Source organism: Molothrus aeneus, chromosome 28, assembly GCF_037042795.1.
Source record: "Molothrus aeneus isolate 106 chromosome 28, BPBGC_Maene_1.0, whole genome shotgun sequence".
Classification (NCBI taxonomy): domain Eukaryota; kingdom Metazoa; phylum Chordata; class Aves; order Passeriformes; family Icteridae; genus Molothrus; species Molothrus aeneus.
The window spans coordinates 2,126,332-2,142,706 of record NC_089673.1 but is presented as its reverse complement, the minus strand read 5'-3'; the positions used below and the strand labels follow the sequence as shown (position 1 = coordinate 2,142,706).

General features: G+C 52.5%; 1 protein-coding gene and 2 pseudogenes across 1 annotated transcript; all 3 read right to left on the bottom strand.

Moving 5' to 3' along the window:
• Nucleotides 1–1,690: 1,690 nt before the first annotated feature.
• On the bottom strand, nucleotides 1,691–2,463 carry LOC136567234 (feather keratin Cos2-2-like; annotated as a pseudogene).
• Nucleotides 2,464–5,223: 2,760 nt separating this feature from the next.
• On the bottom strand, nucleotides 5,224–5,532 carry LOC136567236 (feather keratin Cos1-2-like). The gene has a single exon (XM_066566750.1). It carries the CDS (start codon nucleotides 5,530–5,532, stop codon nucleotides 5,224–5,226), a length of 309 nt encoding a protein of 102 aa, XP_066422847.1.
• Nucleotides 5,533–15,001: 9,469 nt separating this feature from the next.
• Nucleotides 15,002–15,778, bottom strand: LOC136567352 (feather keratin Cos1-2-like; annotated as a pseudogene).
• Nucleotides 15,779–16,375: the final 597 nt, after the last annotated feature.

Here is a 16,375-nt window from a genome sequence, read left to right as displayed (position 1 = left end):
TGAGCAGGACTCAGACCCTTCCGGAAATGGTTCTTGGACCAAAGGAAGCCATATTGAAGGCTTTCTCTGTTGTGAGATATAACACAGTTGGATCTACCCACCTAGCATAGCTGAGTGCCGTTCCCTTCCCTTTAGTGCTTTTGAGGGTCAGAATCTTTTTGTGTCATGCTTTTTTCTTCAGTAATTTTTTGCATAATTTGCTAGGAATCATTAATGACTGGTTACCTAAGAAAGAGAAAAGAAGTAGCCATTTCAGGGGAGGAGAGTATCTCTCCTCCCACTCTACTCTGCACTTCTCGTATCTGAGGGTTTCTCCTGGAGGCTAGAGATGCCGAGACATCAGGACAGGGAAATGGGCCTGGGTGCACCCCCTGGCTCTCTTTCTTTCTCCACTTTAGGAGGGGATAGAGGCTGCAGTGTGGTGGGGAGGATTCATCACCACTACGGGTTTCGGTCTCCTGCTGCCTTTTTTCCACTGTGAGTGGAGTTCTGCTCGTAAGAGCAGCTGTTGCACTGGGACCATGTTAATACTCTACCATAGTAAAAGAGGGACTTTTCACCATATGGTCAGGTGCTCAGTATCGATACCCTGCCTTTCCTTGCAATGCTTGAAGCCAGGATGCCACTGTTGGGCCCCTGCAGCTTTTTTGGAACTGCTCTGGATTTTGCTGCACTGTAGCCCCGCAGCCCCTGTCTGTTGAGATATCCTGCAATTCCAGCTACAGCTGCAGAGCTTCTGATACACCTCATCCACCACACTGGATTTTTGCTTGCTCCTGCTGTTCCAGCTCTCTCGTCCTTGGAGTCCAGATGGGACACGGGTATCAGCAGCCCCACAGGTTTATCAAACAAAGACTTTCTTCCATCCCTTCCTGCCATGGTCAAGCCGCCATTACCTCTTGACCCCTGAGCTCACGCCACAGCGCCCTCTGCTGCCATGGGGAAATCATTGCACACACCCTGCCCGGCCCGGAGCCAGCAGCGCCCCTGCTGGCTGTGCCTGGAGGTGTGGTCGCCTCAGCCCTGTGTGTCTGGGCAGCAGCTGGGGCTGGGTCCTGCTGAGTGCTGAGGGACGGTGTGAGGTTTGGATTTCATTTCCTTGATCCCAGGTGGGCTGGCTACAGACCCCAGGCCAGGAAATGAAGGAAGGATCGGAAGGGATGAGTTGTGCTCTGTCCCCAGTTGTTGTTGATTCCCATCTCCATTCCTTTGGAGCCAAAGTCTTCCTGATGGCCTTTGGCTGCCAAGTAGCCAGGGATTTTCTTCATCAGCTCCAAAGGAAAAGGGCACAAAAAAAAAATACGCTGCAGCAAGCCCCAAACACTGCATTCATTCCCCTTTTTATTGGGCGAACTGGAGGATTTGCCCCAGAACAACAGACAACACGGAGACCAAGGCTTGTATGCAACACAGTTTTAATAAGTTGAAAGAAGAAAAGGAGATGGCTCACAGAGACCACCAGGAGCAACCACTAAGATGGAGCTCCCTTGTGGTGTTCTTTGTACTGCTCTGCAGAGGTAGGAAGGATGGCATGTCCACATTACACTGCCTTGGGGAGAAATGGAGAGGAGAATAGAACAAGGAAGTGATGGTCCAAAGCTCTAAATACAATATCCAGAAGCTCTATTTCCTGCCCAAAAGCATGCTTTGAAGGCTTGGGCGTTGTTGCCAGAAGACATTGCCAGCAGCTTTAGCAGGGACGGCACCTGCTGCCACCATAGCAGTTGGTGATGCAGGAGATGTCAAAGCCCCCAGAGCTGATGGGCACTCCCTGAGAGCTGAGGATGTTGCCAACAGCAGCAGAGGTGGAGGATCCCACGGCGGTGTTCTGTGGGGAGGAGCTGAGGATGGGCCCAGGCAGGGTCACCAGCACAGCAGGCGGCTCAATGACAACGTGGGAGCTCTGGCACTGCCTGACACAGCACTCATTGCAGCTGCTGGCCAGCGGGCAGGGCCCACAGGGCTGGCAGCAAGGGTCACAGGGCCTGCAGCAGGACATGGCTGGGGCTCACAGGTGCACCTGGCACAGAGGGCAGGGAGAAGCACAAAGTGAGGACACGTGAGAAGCAGCACTGCACCCAAACACCCTTGCAGCCAAGGCACCTCCTGGCCCACATTGCATTGCCCAGCTTAAAGCCCAGGAGCCACCTCAGCCAAGTCCCAGCCTCTCTCTGTCTGCACAAGACCTTCTCTGCCCGGCCCTCTCCCAGCAGAAGCAGCTCTCAGCCCTGGGCTCTTGTAGCCCCTCTCAGCTGAGACCTCCAGCCAGGCAAGAGCTGCTCTTGAAGCAGCAGCAGCAGCAGGAGGAGGAGAAGAGGCTTCCCACTCACCTGATTCCTGAAGAGGAGGAGGTGAGAGAAGTGGATGAGAGAGCAGAGACTTGGGCTGCCTTTTATAGCAGTCCTGACCTGCCTCAGGCCCACAGGCACTGTAGTGGAAGTGGTTGTTTTCTGACCAGTACATGGCAAATGTGCACCATCCCAGTTAATGGTAGGGATTCTGTCCTGGTTTCCTGTACTGCTGCCTTTTCATTTCCTGGCTAATTCTCTGTTCTTTCCTACATGAAGTGTCATTTCTCTAAGTGCTGAAATGAGAGATTCAAGGGTTTCCTGGGCAAAAGAATGCTGGGTGCATTTAGAATGCTCAGATCATCAGCTGGCAGCATCCCCTGTGGACAGATATGTTCACCTGTGTGAATCCTGTGGGTTTGGTTTTGTCCGAGTTGTCAGGAAATGGGCATCAGTCTTGTGCTTCTTGCCCACGGACTGCCATGTGAGGGCTCATGACACATCATTTTTTGTTGTTTTATCCCATCACTCTGTGATGGTCACTCACCGTTACACACAGTTCTTCATCTGTATGTAGGGTTAGACCCTGTTGCTACTCAAAGAGTGCTCAGAGAAAAATTGTGTTGGCCTCATTTGGCTCATGGTCTTTCTGTGCACTCTCTGTGGTTCCTCTGGGAATACCAGGAGTTATCTGGGGCCTGATCCTTCTCGAGGATTGCTGAGTAATTATCTGCCACACTCGTCCCCGATATCTCCCTAGCAGAGTTCCCAGAACTGCACATCTTTTCTTACTGTTCCTGTCTCTTTGCTGACTCTCTGAGGCCATATAGATCTTTTCATTATTCTATGCTTGTGTTTTTGAACACACGTGCATCATTCTGTGCTTGGGTGACCCTCCTGAGGGCATGTGCAGGTCAGAGCAGAAGGGCTCTTCCCTGGAGTGGTCATGATCTCAGAGAGAAAGATGTTTCCTTTGCCATCAGGAATGGCACTTTGTATGGAATCTAACACTGAATGGTCATGGCTTGAAGGTGGCAGAGAACTATCACTGAAATCAGTTTCTGCCTCCTGCACTCTCCAATTCTTGTTTTATGGAGAGGGAGAAACACCAAGGCAGCTTGCCCACTTCTGCAGGTTGTTATCATTCAGTGGATCCCCTTCTGGTGGAACGTTTCTGGTGACCAGGTTGGGACACAGGCTCCTCCTGTCCAGGCCATTGCCAGATAACCTTCTGCTTCTCAGCATCCTTTTGCTGACTGAGCCGGGCTCCAAGACGCCCCAGGAAATGGTTCTTGGACCAAAGGAACCCATATTGAGGTGTTCTCTGCAATGAAATATAGGACAGTGTGATCTACCCACATAGCATAGCTGCGTGCTGCTTCCTTCCCGTTATAAGCTGTTGATGGTTAGAATCTTTCCTTTTGATTCAACTTCCTCAAGGAATTTTTTCCCATAATTTGCTCAGAAGCATTGACGACTGGGTACTTAAGAAAGCAAGAAGAAGTGCCCAAGCTCAGGGGAGGAGGGCTGCACTTCTCTTATCTGAGGGTTTCTCCTGAAGGCCAGACATGCTAAGACATTTGGAGTGGTGAAAATGGCATTGGGTGCAGCCTCGGGCACTCTTTCACTCTCTGCTTTCAGAGAGGAGAGAGCCTGCAGTGCTGTGGGGAGAATTCATCACCACTGCAGGCTTCTTTCTTTTTCTGCCTTTCTTCCCCTGTGAGTGCAGCTCAGCTCGTAAGAGCAGCCATTGCACTGGGACATTGTTAAAACAGTACCTCATTAAAAGAGGGACTTTTCACCATATATTCAGGTGATTGGTATCCCCACCCCGCCTTACGTTGTACTGCTTGGAGGTGGGCTGCCACTGCTGGACCCCTGCTGCTCCTTCAGTAATGCTGTGGGTTTTGCTGCACCATAGCCCTGAAACCCCTGCCTGCTGAGACATCCCGCAGTTTTATCTACAGCTGCAGAGCTGTGGATAGATCTTGTCCACTACTCTGGGATTTTTACTCATCCCTGCCATTCCAGCTTGCTGCTCCCGAGAGTTCTGATGTGGCACTGGATCATCTGCCCCTCGGGATTTGCAAAGCCAAGCCTTTCTTCAATCCCTTCCCATCTCAGTCAAGCCGCCATGACTGCATGACCCCTGAGCTTGCGCCACGGCGCCCTCTGCTGCCATGGGGGAATCATCGCACGCGCCCCGCCCAGCCAGGAGCCAGCAGCGCCGCTGCTGGCTGTGCCCGGAGGTGTGGTCCCCCCAGCCCTGCGTGTCGGGGCAGCGGCTGGGCCCTGCCGAGTGCTGAGGGACGGTGTGAGGTTTGGATCTCATCTCCTTGTTCATATGTGTACTGGCCACAGAAGGCAGGCCAGGCAATGAAGGAAGAATGGGAAGAGATGAGTGGTGGACTCTCCCCAGGTATTGTTAGTTCCCAACTTCACTGCTTTGGAGCCAAAGTGTCTATGATGGCCTTTGGCTGCCAAGTAGCCAGGGATTTTCTTCATCAGCTCCAAAGGAAAAGGGCACAAAAAAAAATATGTGCAGCAAGCCCCAAACACTGCATTCACTCGCCTTTTTATTGGGCAAACTGGAGGAATTGCCCCAGAACAACAGACAACACGGAGACCAAGGCTTGAATGCAACACAGTTTTAATAAATTGAAAGAAGAAACGGAGATGGCTCACAGAGAGTACCTGGAGCAGCCACTAAGGTGGAGCTCCCATGTGGTGTTCTTTGCAGTGCTCTGCCATGTTAGGAAGGATGGCATGTCCACACTAGACTGCCCTGGGTATTGCAGGACAGAAATGGAGAGGAGAATAGAACAAGGAAATGATGGTCCAAAGCTCTAAATACAATATCCAGAAGCTCTATTTCCTGCCCAAAACCATGCTTTGAAGGCTTGGGCGTTGTTGCCAGAAGACATTGCCAGCAGCTTTAGCAGGGACGGCACCTGCTGCCACCATAGCAGTTGGTGATGCAGGAGATGTCAAAGCCCCCAGAGCTGATGGGCACTCCCTGAGAGCTGAGGATGTTGCCAACAGCAGCAGAGGTGGAGGATCCCACGGCGGTGTTCTGGGGGGAGGAGCTGAGGATGGGCCCAGGCAGGGTCACCAGCACAGGGGAGGGTTCAATGACAACGTGGGAGCTCTGGCACTGCCTGACACAGCACTCATTGCAGCTGCTGGCCAGCGGGCAGGGGCCACAGGGCTGGCAGCAAGGGTCACAGGGCCTGCAGCAGGACATGGCTGGGGCTCACAGGTGCACCTGGCACAGAGGGCAGGGAGAAGCACAAAGTGAGGACACGTGCGAAGCAGCAATGCACCCAAACACCCTGCAGCCCAGGCACCTCCTGGCCCACATTGCAGTGCCCAGCTCAAGGCCCAGGAGCCACCTCAGACAAGTCCCAGCCTCTGTCTGCACAAGACCTTCTCTCCCCTGCCCTCTCCCTGCACAAGCAGCTCCCGGCCCTGGACTCTTGTAGCCCCTCTCAGCTGAGACCTCCAGCCAGGCAAGAGCTGCTCTTGAAGCAGGAGGAGGAGAAGAGGCTTCCCACTCACCTGATTCCTGAAGAGGAGAAGGAGGTGAGAGAAGTGGATGAGAGAGCAGAGACTTGGGCTGCCTTTTATAGTAGTCCTGCACTGCCTCCTGCCTGAGACACTTAGTCGAACTATTAATTTTCTGACCACGTCATGTCAAATACGCACCAGTCCAGGTAATTGTATGGGCTGTGTCCTGTTTTCCTGTACTGCTGCCTTTTCATTTCCTGGCTAATTCCTCATGCTTTCCTATATGAATTGCTACTTCTCTAAGTGTTGGGGTGAGAGGTTCTATAATTTCTATGGCAGAAAGATGTCAGCACAGGCAGAAGACTCTGATCAAGGGTCAGTGGCATCCCATATAGTCAGGTAATGTTCACTCATGTCATTCCTGTGTGGTTTTTTTTGTCCAAGTTGTCAGGAAGTGGGCATCACTCTTGTGCTTCACTTCCACGTGCCCAAGGACTCCCATGTGAGGGGACATGCTGTATGTCCACAGCAGATTTCCTAGCTGGTGATGCTTCTTGGCCTTATTTGAGCATGCAGATTATTGTTTGGCTCCATGCAATATCTGTAAGCCCTCATGTGTCTGTCTGAGCTCGGGAACCCTCATCCTGGGAGCATGTGCAGGTCATGGCCAGAGGACTCTCCCCTGGTGAGCCCTTGAGCCCCACAGTGCTGCCTGTTGCACTTGTAGAATGAGCCAATTTACCGCTGAATGGTGCAGCCTTTGGCCTTACAGAGAAGTGTCCAGGGAACTGAAACACAGCCTGCACCGCCTGCACCCTTCCTTTCTTGCTTTATATTCAGGGAAAAAGGCCAATAAATCGTTCTGGCCTCAGCAGGCTGTTATCCCTGAATCAATCCTTTCTGGTGCAGTCTTGCTGGTGACCAAGATGGGACACAGCCTCCTCATGTCAGGGCTAATGCAAGATGCACTTCTACAGCTCAGCAACCTGGTTGAGATCTTCCTGCAAGTATGTCTTCAACTGGAGGCACCATGTTCATGTATTGCTCCACTGTAAGATGAAGGAGAGTTTCTCTGGAGGAGTCAACAGCTTTGAGTCAAACTCCTTGGGTTTTCTAGCCCAGGTTTTCTATATCCGCCCCTGCAAAAAACTGAATCTCAGGGCCTAGCAATCATGCCTTGGGACAGGAAAATGTAACTTAGGACAAACTGATGAATTTCTGCTTCATTTTCTTATGCAGATCCAGCAGTATTGCACAGAAAGAAACTCTTGCATTCCAACTGGAACCCTCCATTCTGCATCCCACTGTGCTCCTTAAGGGTGGTGGAAATAGAAGAACCAGGAACAAAGAAGAGGAAAAGAAAGAAAAAGAGGTGGGGATGGAGTAAAGGCATTTTAGTGCTTTTTTTTCCCGTTTCTCACAATAGGGTGAATGTTCTCCAAGTCAAGCCTGTTTTTTCCTCTGCTGGTGATGATGAGTAATCCCACTGTTTTTACCTTAACTCACAACCTTTTTCAAGTTACTTTCCCATGACCCATAAAGGATGGAGAGTGAGACAGCAGCTGGGTGCGTCTGAAAGCTAGTTAAGGTCTCTGTTGTTCTGTAACAATTATGGTAATGAGAAGTGCCTTTAGTGTTTTTCATTTACACAGCATTTTTCCGATTTCTGTGTGTGCCAGCAGAAGCAAATCTCTTTCTCCCACTGTTCCCCTCAGAGGACAGTGGGCAATGCTGTCATTTGGCTTTTGTGCTTGTGGTGCACCCTTTCTTGCAGGACATGTTTAATGAGGATCCAGACAGGAAAGGACCACACTGTCTCAGTTTAGAGGCAAGTTTAGGTGAAAAACACTCTGGAATGAGTATTTAGTCTAAAAAAATAGTTCCAGCAATCATTTTCCACAAATGAGAAATGAATGCTAGTGAATGAAAGTGAAGAAAACCCCAACCATTTATTGACAGAGTGCCCACACAGCATGGGAAAAAGTAAATAAATGTTAGATATTCAACTGTCAGACCTTGCTCCCCCCATCCCTTCCCCTCTCCCCACCAGGAAAAAAACCCAAAATGCCAGGCAAAGAAAAAAAAAAAACACAACAGGCTGCCACGTGGTGAGGAGAAAGATGGCAATGGCTCCTGTCTCGGGGGAAAAAAATTCCGAAGTTTCATGCAGCTTCTTGGGGAAACAGATGGGAACCTGGTGAATCCCTGGTTTTGGTCCTCCACAGCAGATAAAGCAGGAAGGGAAAAAAAAACCTTCTTGCCTAAACTAACAGAAAAACAAGCAGACCAAGGAAAAAAATCAGACTGCCCAGCACTCCTGACACGTGGGGAGTGAGGCTTGAAAAAGCCTGCCAAAGAACTGAATGCTCCTCCCTCCCCTGGGACCCACCTTTGAGATGAAGCAACCACTTCTGGGGCATGGAGCAGATGATAAGGGAATAGACTAATCATGGTAAAACCAGCCCAAAACACACACACAGCCATAAGCTGGAATGCAGGAGATTTTAAAGAGTCTAAAGAGAAATATAAATTTTGGAGAGGAGGCAAGAGTGAAAAAACTCAGCATGGAAAACCCAAGGTCAGGTCCCAACAGAGGGAGAAGTGAGGGAAATCTGCCCTAGGCTAGTCTAGGATCCAGGATAAGGATCAAAGCTGAAAAAAGCAGAAAATAAATAAAAAAGGAAAAAGTGGGAAAGGAGAAAACAGTGGAAAGGAATTAGAAGCATGGACCATGTTTTCAGAGTGTCTAGGCAGGACCATTCTGAAGAACTTTCCTTTTGAAGAACAGGAGGCACATGTTCAGCCATGGCCACACAATATCCTTGTTTGGAGTCTGGAATCATCATATCAGCTCCTTTTCTGATCTTTCACTGGAGTCTTTAGTAAGACAGGCATCTCCGGCTGCAAATGCGGCATCTGATGATGCAGGAGATGTAAAAGTTCCCTGGGTTGATGGGAACCCTGTCAGAGCTAAGGATGCTGCCAAAAGCAGCAGTGGTGGAGGATCCAGCCGGTGCCCAGGCACTGACACACACTCAGCCCCCAGTTCCTTCTCTGCAGGAGCCTGGACAGGGCCACAGCACCCACATCTCTCAAGGACAATCCCAAACCCAGGCCATCCCTTTGGTGGTGCCTCCAGGCAGCCTTGGGGCCCTCAGATGTTTCCCAGGGTCCTTGTTCCCGACTCATGGAGAAGAATTGATGTGGCAGAGTTCTGGAGAGTCTGTGGGGATGGGGGAGTCCCCTGACCACAGAGGCCTTTGCCCCATATTCCAGGAGCTGTGGGAAAATGATGCTGTCAATAAAATTGAGGGATGTGGAGAGAAACTGTTATCCGTGTCTGGGGGGTGAAGGCTGGAATATGGGGGAGTTTTTGCTCTCTCAAATCCAGAAGAGGAAACAGTGGCAGCCCTCAACATGGTGCGAGGATACTTTTGGTTTTGGTTCCATTGTCGTGTTCACATGATCCTCTGAAAGCATTCAGCTCTGCCTGTGAACTTAGAAGCTGAGCAAAAGACTAATGTGAGGGAGGTGTTTGAAGAGAGGAGGTTGTGGAATATCCCCAGGCACTGCTGTTTCCCATCCTCTGTCACCATTTGACATCAACTTTTTGTGATGATCATTATTTTGGGGAAGCCAGGGATTTGTTTGTGAGGTCCAATAGAAAAGGCACAAAGTAAAGTGACTCCACCAGGGAGTATCCACCCTCGGCTTCCCCCAGCTTTAGCCGTGAGCTGAATGGAAGAGTTTCCACAAACGGAAGGAGAAAGTAGAGGGCCAGGTTTGGATGCAAAAGAACTTTATTGAGTCTAAGGAAGAGAAGGAGGCAGCTCAAAGAGGACACCAGGAGTAGACGCAGGGGGACAGTGGGGGTGTCCATTTGCCTGGCCTGCAGAGGGATGGAGGGAGGCAAACAGGTCCCACTAGGCTGGCATTGGGTGGTGCAGACAGGAAAGGCAGGGAAGGGAAGAGAGTGGAAAGAAACAGCAGTAAATGAAGGGCACAAATCCATTGTTCCAAAGATCCATCTTCAGTGCAGCTCCATGTTCTGAGGTTGTGGAGGTTCTTGCCTGAGGATGTTTGCAGCAGCTTTAGCAGGGGCGACAACAACTGCTGCCATAGCAGTTGGTGATGCAGGAGATGTCAAAGCCCCCAGAGCTGATGGGCACTCCGCCAGAGCTGAGGATGTTGCCAACAGCAGCAGAGGTGGAGGATCCCACGGCGGTGTTCTGGGGGAAGGAGCTGAGGATGGGGCCAGGCAGGGTCACCAGCACAGGGGAGGGTTCAATGACAACGTGGGAGCTCTGGCACTGCCTGACACAGCACTCATTGCAGCTGCTGGCCAGCGGGCAGGGCCCACCGGGTTGGCAGCAAGGGTCACAGGGCTTGCAGCAGGACATGGCTGGGGCTCACAGGTGCACCTGGCACAGAGGGCAGGGAGAAGCACAAAGTGAGGACACGTGAGAAGCAGCACAGCTCCCAAACACCCTGCAGCCAAGGCACCTCCGGGCCCACATTGCAGTGCCCAGCTAAAAGCCCAGGAGCCACCTCAGACAAGTCCCAGCCTCTCTCTGTCTGCACAAGACCTTCTCTCCCCTGCCCTCTCCCAGCACAAGCAGCTCCCAGCCCTGGGCTCTTGTAGCCCCTCTCAGCTGAGACCTCCAGCCAGGCAAGAGCTGCTCTTGAAGCAGCAGCAGCAGCTGCAGGAGGAGAAGAGGCTTCCCACTCACCTGATTCCTGAGGAGGAGAAGGAGGTGAGAGAAGGGGATGGGAGGGCAGAGACTTGGGCTGCCTTTTATAGCAGTCCTGCCCTGCCTCAGGCCCACAGGCACCTTAGTGGAAGCCATAATTTTGTGACCAGCTCATGTCAAATGTGCACCATCCCAGTTAATGGTAGGGGCTGTGTCCTGATTTCCTGCACTGCAGCCTCTATTTCCTGGCTTCTGCCCTGTGCGTTCCTATCTAAAGAATCCTTCTAGTGCCAGCAATGAGAGATCCAAGAACTTCCAGGATATGAACACGTCAGAGGAGGCAGAATGCTTGGATCATGGTCTGGTGGCATTCCAGGCAGGCTCATGACCTGAACCTGTGTCATTCCTGTGGATTTCTTTGTGGCAAAGCTCTCAGGGCATCACTCTCATTCTTCCTCTATCCCTGCCCATCTCTCCCGATTCCCTTTGTGACATCCCATGCTTTTTCACGTGTAGCCTATTTTCCTGGCCCATTTTGGGAATGGATCGGGGACAGAAGGTGTTCTTTTTGGTCTTGTTTCCTCTCTATTGCATCTCCCTTTGGTCAGCACTCCATGGCTGCTTCTGCAGCTCATTCCTGCTCTTGCCCTGGGCTGGACTCTGAGCTGTGCTCAGTGGCCCTTGGCTGGATGGATGGTGCCCAGCAAGCTGCTCTGTCAATCCCCTTTCTCAGGCAGAAAGACAAGAGAAAACCAAACTGATGTCTACTTGAAGTTTGAGAGAAGGCAGTTTTCCAAAGCTAAAATGAAAGTTTATGCATGCGCAAGTACATTGGGAAAGAAAATCAATTTATGGCCTCCTTCCCTCAGGAAGTGATGGCTGGCAATTTCCCAGGAAGCAGGGCTTCTTCCTGCGTCATGGTTGCTCCTGATGGCACACTTTGTACCTAAGGCTGCAGGAATGGGCTCTGTGAGAAGAGTCCAGTGGCTCCAGCCAGCTGTGACTGAGTCAGCTCCAGCTGTGTCCAAAGGGCACTCAGCGCTGCCCAGCACTGAGCACATTTGTCCCACTGCTGATGCCTCTGAGAAAGCAGATTTCCTTAAAAATGGTTTGGGCTGGAAGGCAACTTCAAGACCATTTCTTTCCCATCCTCCTTTCCTCAGCATTTGGGCACTCACTAAACCAGTTGTGTTTAAACCACACACTTGCTCCAAGTTGTGTCCAGACTGGTGTTGCACCCATGCAGGGCTGAGGAATCTAAAGCCTTCCTGGACATGTTGTTTCTATGCCTCACCGAACTCACAGAGAGAGGATATCTTTGCCGGTTTGAAGGCAAGAGTAACAAATTGCACTGCAGGAGTTGCAACACTGTGCTTCCTCCACCCTTTTTCCAGTAAGCAAACTGGCGGAGTTGTCAGATAAAGAAGGAGGAATCAGAGGCCAAGGTTTGAATGCAAAAGGAACTTTATTGAGTCAAAAGAAGTGGAGCAGAAGGCTCAGAGAGGGCCCCCAAGAGCAGCCACGAATATGCAGCAGGGATGTCTGATGTCATGGGCTGCCAAGGGAAGGAAGCCAGCCGGACCCACTAGGCAGGCATTGAGTAGTGGTGACAGGAAAGGAAGGGAAGAGAAAAAAGAGAAGAGGAGAAGACGGAAGCAATTGTCTGATGGCCTAAACCCAATGTGTTAAGTTCTGCCATCATTCCATCACCATGATCCAAGCTCTTGGAGGTTCTTGCCTGAGGATGTTGGCGGCACAATCTTTAGCAGGGACGACAGCATCTGCTGCCACCATAGCAGTTGGTGATGCAGGAGTTGTCAAAGCCCCCAGAGCTGATGGGCACTCCCTCAGAGCTGAGGATGCTGCCAACAGCAGCAGAGGTGGAGGATCCCACGGCGGTGTTCTGGGGGGAGGAGCTGAGGATGGGCCCAGGCAGGGTCACCAGCACAGCAGGCGGCTGAATGACAACGTGGGAGCTCTGGCACTGCCTGACACAGCACTCATTGCAGCTGCTGCCCAGCAGGCAGGGGCCACCGGGCTGGCAGCAAGGCTCACAGGGCCGGCACTGCTGGCACTTCTCAGAGCAGGACATGTCTGGAGCCTGGCGCTGCACCTGGCACAGAGGGCAGGGAGGAAGCAGAGCACACGCACACCTCAGACACAGCCCGCAAGGCACCCCCAGCAGCACAAGGCCCCTGCTGCCTGCACAGCTCCAGCCTGGCCAGCCCCAACCTGGGCATCCTTTGCCTCAGCCCAGCACGCTCCTGCCCAGCTCAGCCAGGCCCAGCTCTGCTCCTGCCTAACCTGGAGGAAAATCAGCACCTCAGCCCAGCCTGTGGACAGAACACACGCTCTCCCCTCTGCCCCCACCAGCACCATTGCAGAACAGCCCCAGAAGGACAAGGAGCAGCAACAAGGGCCAGAAAGGTCAATGCTGCCATGCACTGGGTGCCGGAGAAAGGGGCTTCCAACTCACCTGGTTCCCAAGGAGCAGGAGGTGACAGGAGAGGTGGAGAGAGCCCCCAGTTGGGCTGCCTTTTATCCTGGCCCCACAGTGCCTCAGGGCCCACAGTTTGTGCTGTGTAGGTGACGATATTCCTGCATGATCCCAAATGAATGGAAAGATCTCTGGGAATGGAATGGCATGAGTTGGATTTTCCCTCTACAATGACTTTGCGTTTCCTGGCTTACCTCATTCCCAATCCCTCAGGGACACTTCATCTGAGCGCTGGTATGCAAGATTCCATGATTCCTGGGGCCAAGGATGTGTCCGTGTGGGTAAGAGACATGAACTAGGTGCAGAAAGGATCACAAGGAAGGAGGTGTTGGCTGCCTGAGGCATTCTTTGGGATATTTCATGTTCCTGCTGACTGGAAGTGCCTCATCTTCTCCCAGGCCTCCAGTCTTTGGCTCATCAGCCAACAGCTCTCCTTCATGCCTTGCCTTTGAAGTAAAACCTCTTTGCCTTCCTCCTCATCCTTCACTGTGCATGAGACTCCTGTAGCAGTGCTGCCTGAGCTTCTGTCCTGCTTGGTGTTGCCAGAATCTGCTCTGGCTGGGAGCTCCCCAGCATCTCCTCAGTCCCATCCCTTCCTCAGGCCTCTGCCCCATGTGCTCCCCCACAGACATGTGTGTGGCAGTGTGGCTGTGGCCCCAGTGTGTGCCAGTGTCTGCACATGCCTGTGCTTGTGCCCTGCTGGGAACAGCCCCTGAGAGCCTCTGGCCTGCACGGGGATGGTTGTGCACAGGGCAGGGCCCTTGTGTGCAGCGCCCTGGCCGTGTGCCTGTGCCCGTGTGCTGGGCTCTGTGCTCTGGGCTCATCTCTGAGCACACCTGGCCAGGCTGGCAGTGTGTCAGTGCCCTGGCTGTGTGTGCACAGCTGGGCCTGAGCTGAGCTCTCAGCCCAGCCATTGCACGGCCTGTAGGGCCTTCCCTGCCCAGCAATGCCAGCCACTGACACACACTCAGCCCGCAGTTGCTTCTCTGCAGGAGCCTGGACAGGGCCACAGCACCCACATCTCTCAAGGACAATCCCAAACCCAGGCCATGCCTGTGATGCCACCTCCAGGCAGCCTTGGGGCCCTCAGCTGTTGCCCAGGTTCCTTGTTCCCGACTCATGGAGAAGGGTTGATATGACAGGGTTCGGGTGACTCTGTGGGGATGGGGGAGGCCCCTGACCACAGAGGCCTTTGCCTCATTGTCCAGGAGCTGTGGGAAAATGATGCTGTCATGGAGAATGAGGGATGTGGAGAGAAACTGTTATCCGTGTCTGGGAGGTGAATGCTGGAATATGGGCGAGTTTTTGCTCTCTCAAATCCAGAAGAGGAAACAGTGGCAGCCTTCAACATGGTGCGAGGATACTTTTGGTTTTGGTTCCACTGTCGTGCTCACTTGATCCTGTGAAAGCATTCAGATCTGCCTGTGAACTTAGAAGCTGAGCAAAAGACTAATGTGAGGGAGGTGTTTGAAGAGAGGAGGTTGTGGAATATCCCCAGGCACTGCTGTTTCCCATTCTCTGTCACCATTTGACATCATCATCTCCTGATGATCACTATTTTGGGGAAGCCAGGGGTTTGTTTGGGAGCTACAATAGAAAGCCACAAAGCAAAGGCCACCACGGAGCATCCACCCTCGGCTTCCTCCAGCTTTAGCCGTGAGCTGAATGGAAGAGTTCCCAAACACGGAAGGAGAAAGTAGAGGGCCAGGTTTGGATGCAAAAGAACTTTATTGAGTCAAAGGAAGAGAAGGAGGCAGCTCAAAGAGGACACCAGGAGTAGACGCAGGGGGACAGTGGGGGTGTCCATTTGCCTGGCCTGCAGAGGGATGGAGGGAGGCAAACAGGCCCCACTAGGCTGGCATTGGGTGGTGCAGACAGGAAAGGCAGGGAAGGGAAGAGAGTGGAAAGAAACAGGAGTAAATGAAGGGCACAAATCCATTGTTCCAAAGATCCATCTTCAGTGCAGCTCCATGTTCTGAGGTTGTGGAGGTTCTTGCCTGAGGATGTTTGCAGCAGCTTTAGCAGGGGCGACAACAACTGCTGCCATAGCAGTTGGTGATGCAGGAGATGTCAAAGCCCCCAGAGCTGATGGGCACTCCGCCACAGCTGAGGATGTTGCCAACAGCAGCAGAGGTGGAGGATCCCACGGCGGTGTTCTGGGGGAAGGAGCTGAGGATGGGGCCAGGCAGGGTCACCAGCACAGGGGAGGGTTCAATGACAATGTGGGAGCTCTGGCACTGCCTGACACAGCACTCATTGCAGCTGCTGGCCAGCGGGCAGGGGCCACCGGGTTGGCAGCAAGGGTCACAGGGCCTGCAGCAGGACATGGCTGGGGCTCACAGGTGCACCTGGCACAGAGGGCAGGGAGAAGCACAAAGTGAGGACACGTGAGAAGCAGCACAGCACCCAAACACCCTGCAGCCAAGGAACCTCCTGGCCCCCATTGCAGTGCCCAGCTCAAAGCCCAGGAGCCACCTCAGACAAGTCCCAGCCTCGCTCTCTGTCTGCACAAGACCTTCTCTCCCCTGCCCTCTCCCAGCACAAGCAGCTCCCAGCCATGGGCTCTTGTAGCCCCTCTCAGCTGAGACCTCCAGCCAGGCAAGAGCTGCTCTTGAAGCAGCAGCAGCAGCTGCAGGAGGAGAAGAGGCTTCCAACTCACCTGATTCCTGAAGAGGAGAAGGAGGTGAGAGAAGTGGCTGAGAGAGCAGAGACTTGGGCTGCCTTTTATAGCAGTCCTGCCCTGCCTCAGGCCCACAGGCACCTTAGTGGAAGCCATAATTTTGTGACCAGCTCATGTCAAATGTGCACCATCCCAGTTAATGGTAGGGGCTGTGTCCTGATTTCCTGCACTGCAGCCTCTATTTCCTGGCTTCTGCCCTGTGCGTTCCTATCTAAAGAATCCTTCTAGTGCCAGCAATGAGAGATCCAAGAACTGCCAGGATATAAAAACGTCAGAGGAGGCAGAATGCTTGGATCATGGTCTGGTGGAATTCCAGGCAGGCACCTGACCTGAACCTGTGTCATTCCTGTGGGTTTCTTTGTGGCAAAGCTCTCAGGGCATCACTCTCATTCTTCCTCTATCCCTGCCCATCTCTCCCGATTCCCTTTGTGACATCCCATGCTTTTTCACGTGTAGCCTATTTTCCTGGCCCATTTTGGGAATGGATAGGGGACAGAAGGTGTTCTTTGTGGTCTTGTTTCCTCTCTATTGCATCTCCCTTTGGTCAGCACTCCATGGCTGCTTCTGCAGCTCATTCCTGCTCTTGCCCTGGCCTGGACTCTGAGCTGTGCTCAGTGGCCCTTGGCTGGATGGATGGTGCCCAGCAAGCTGCTCTGTCAATCCCCTTTCTCAGGCAGAAAGACAAGAGAAAACCAAACTGATGTCTACTTGA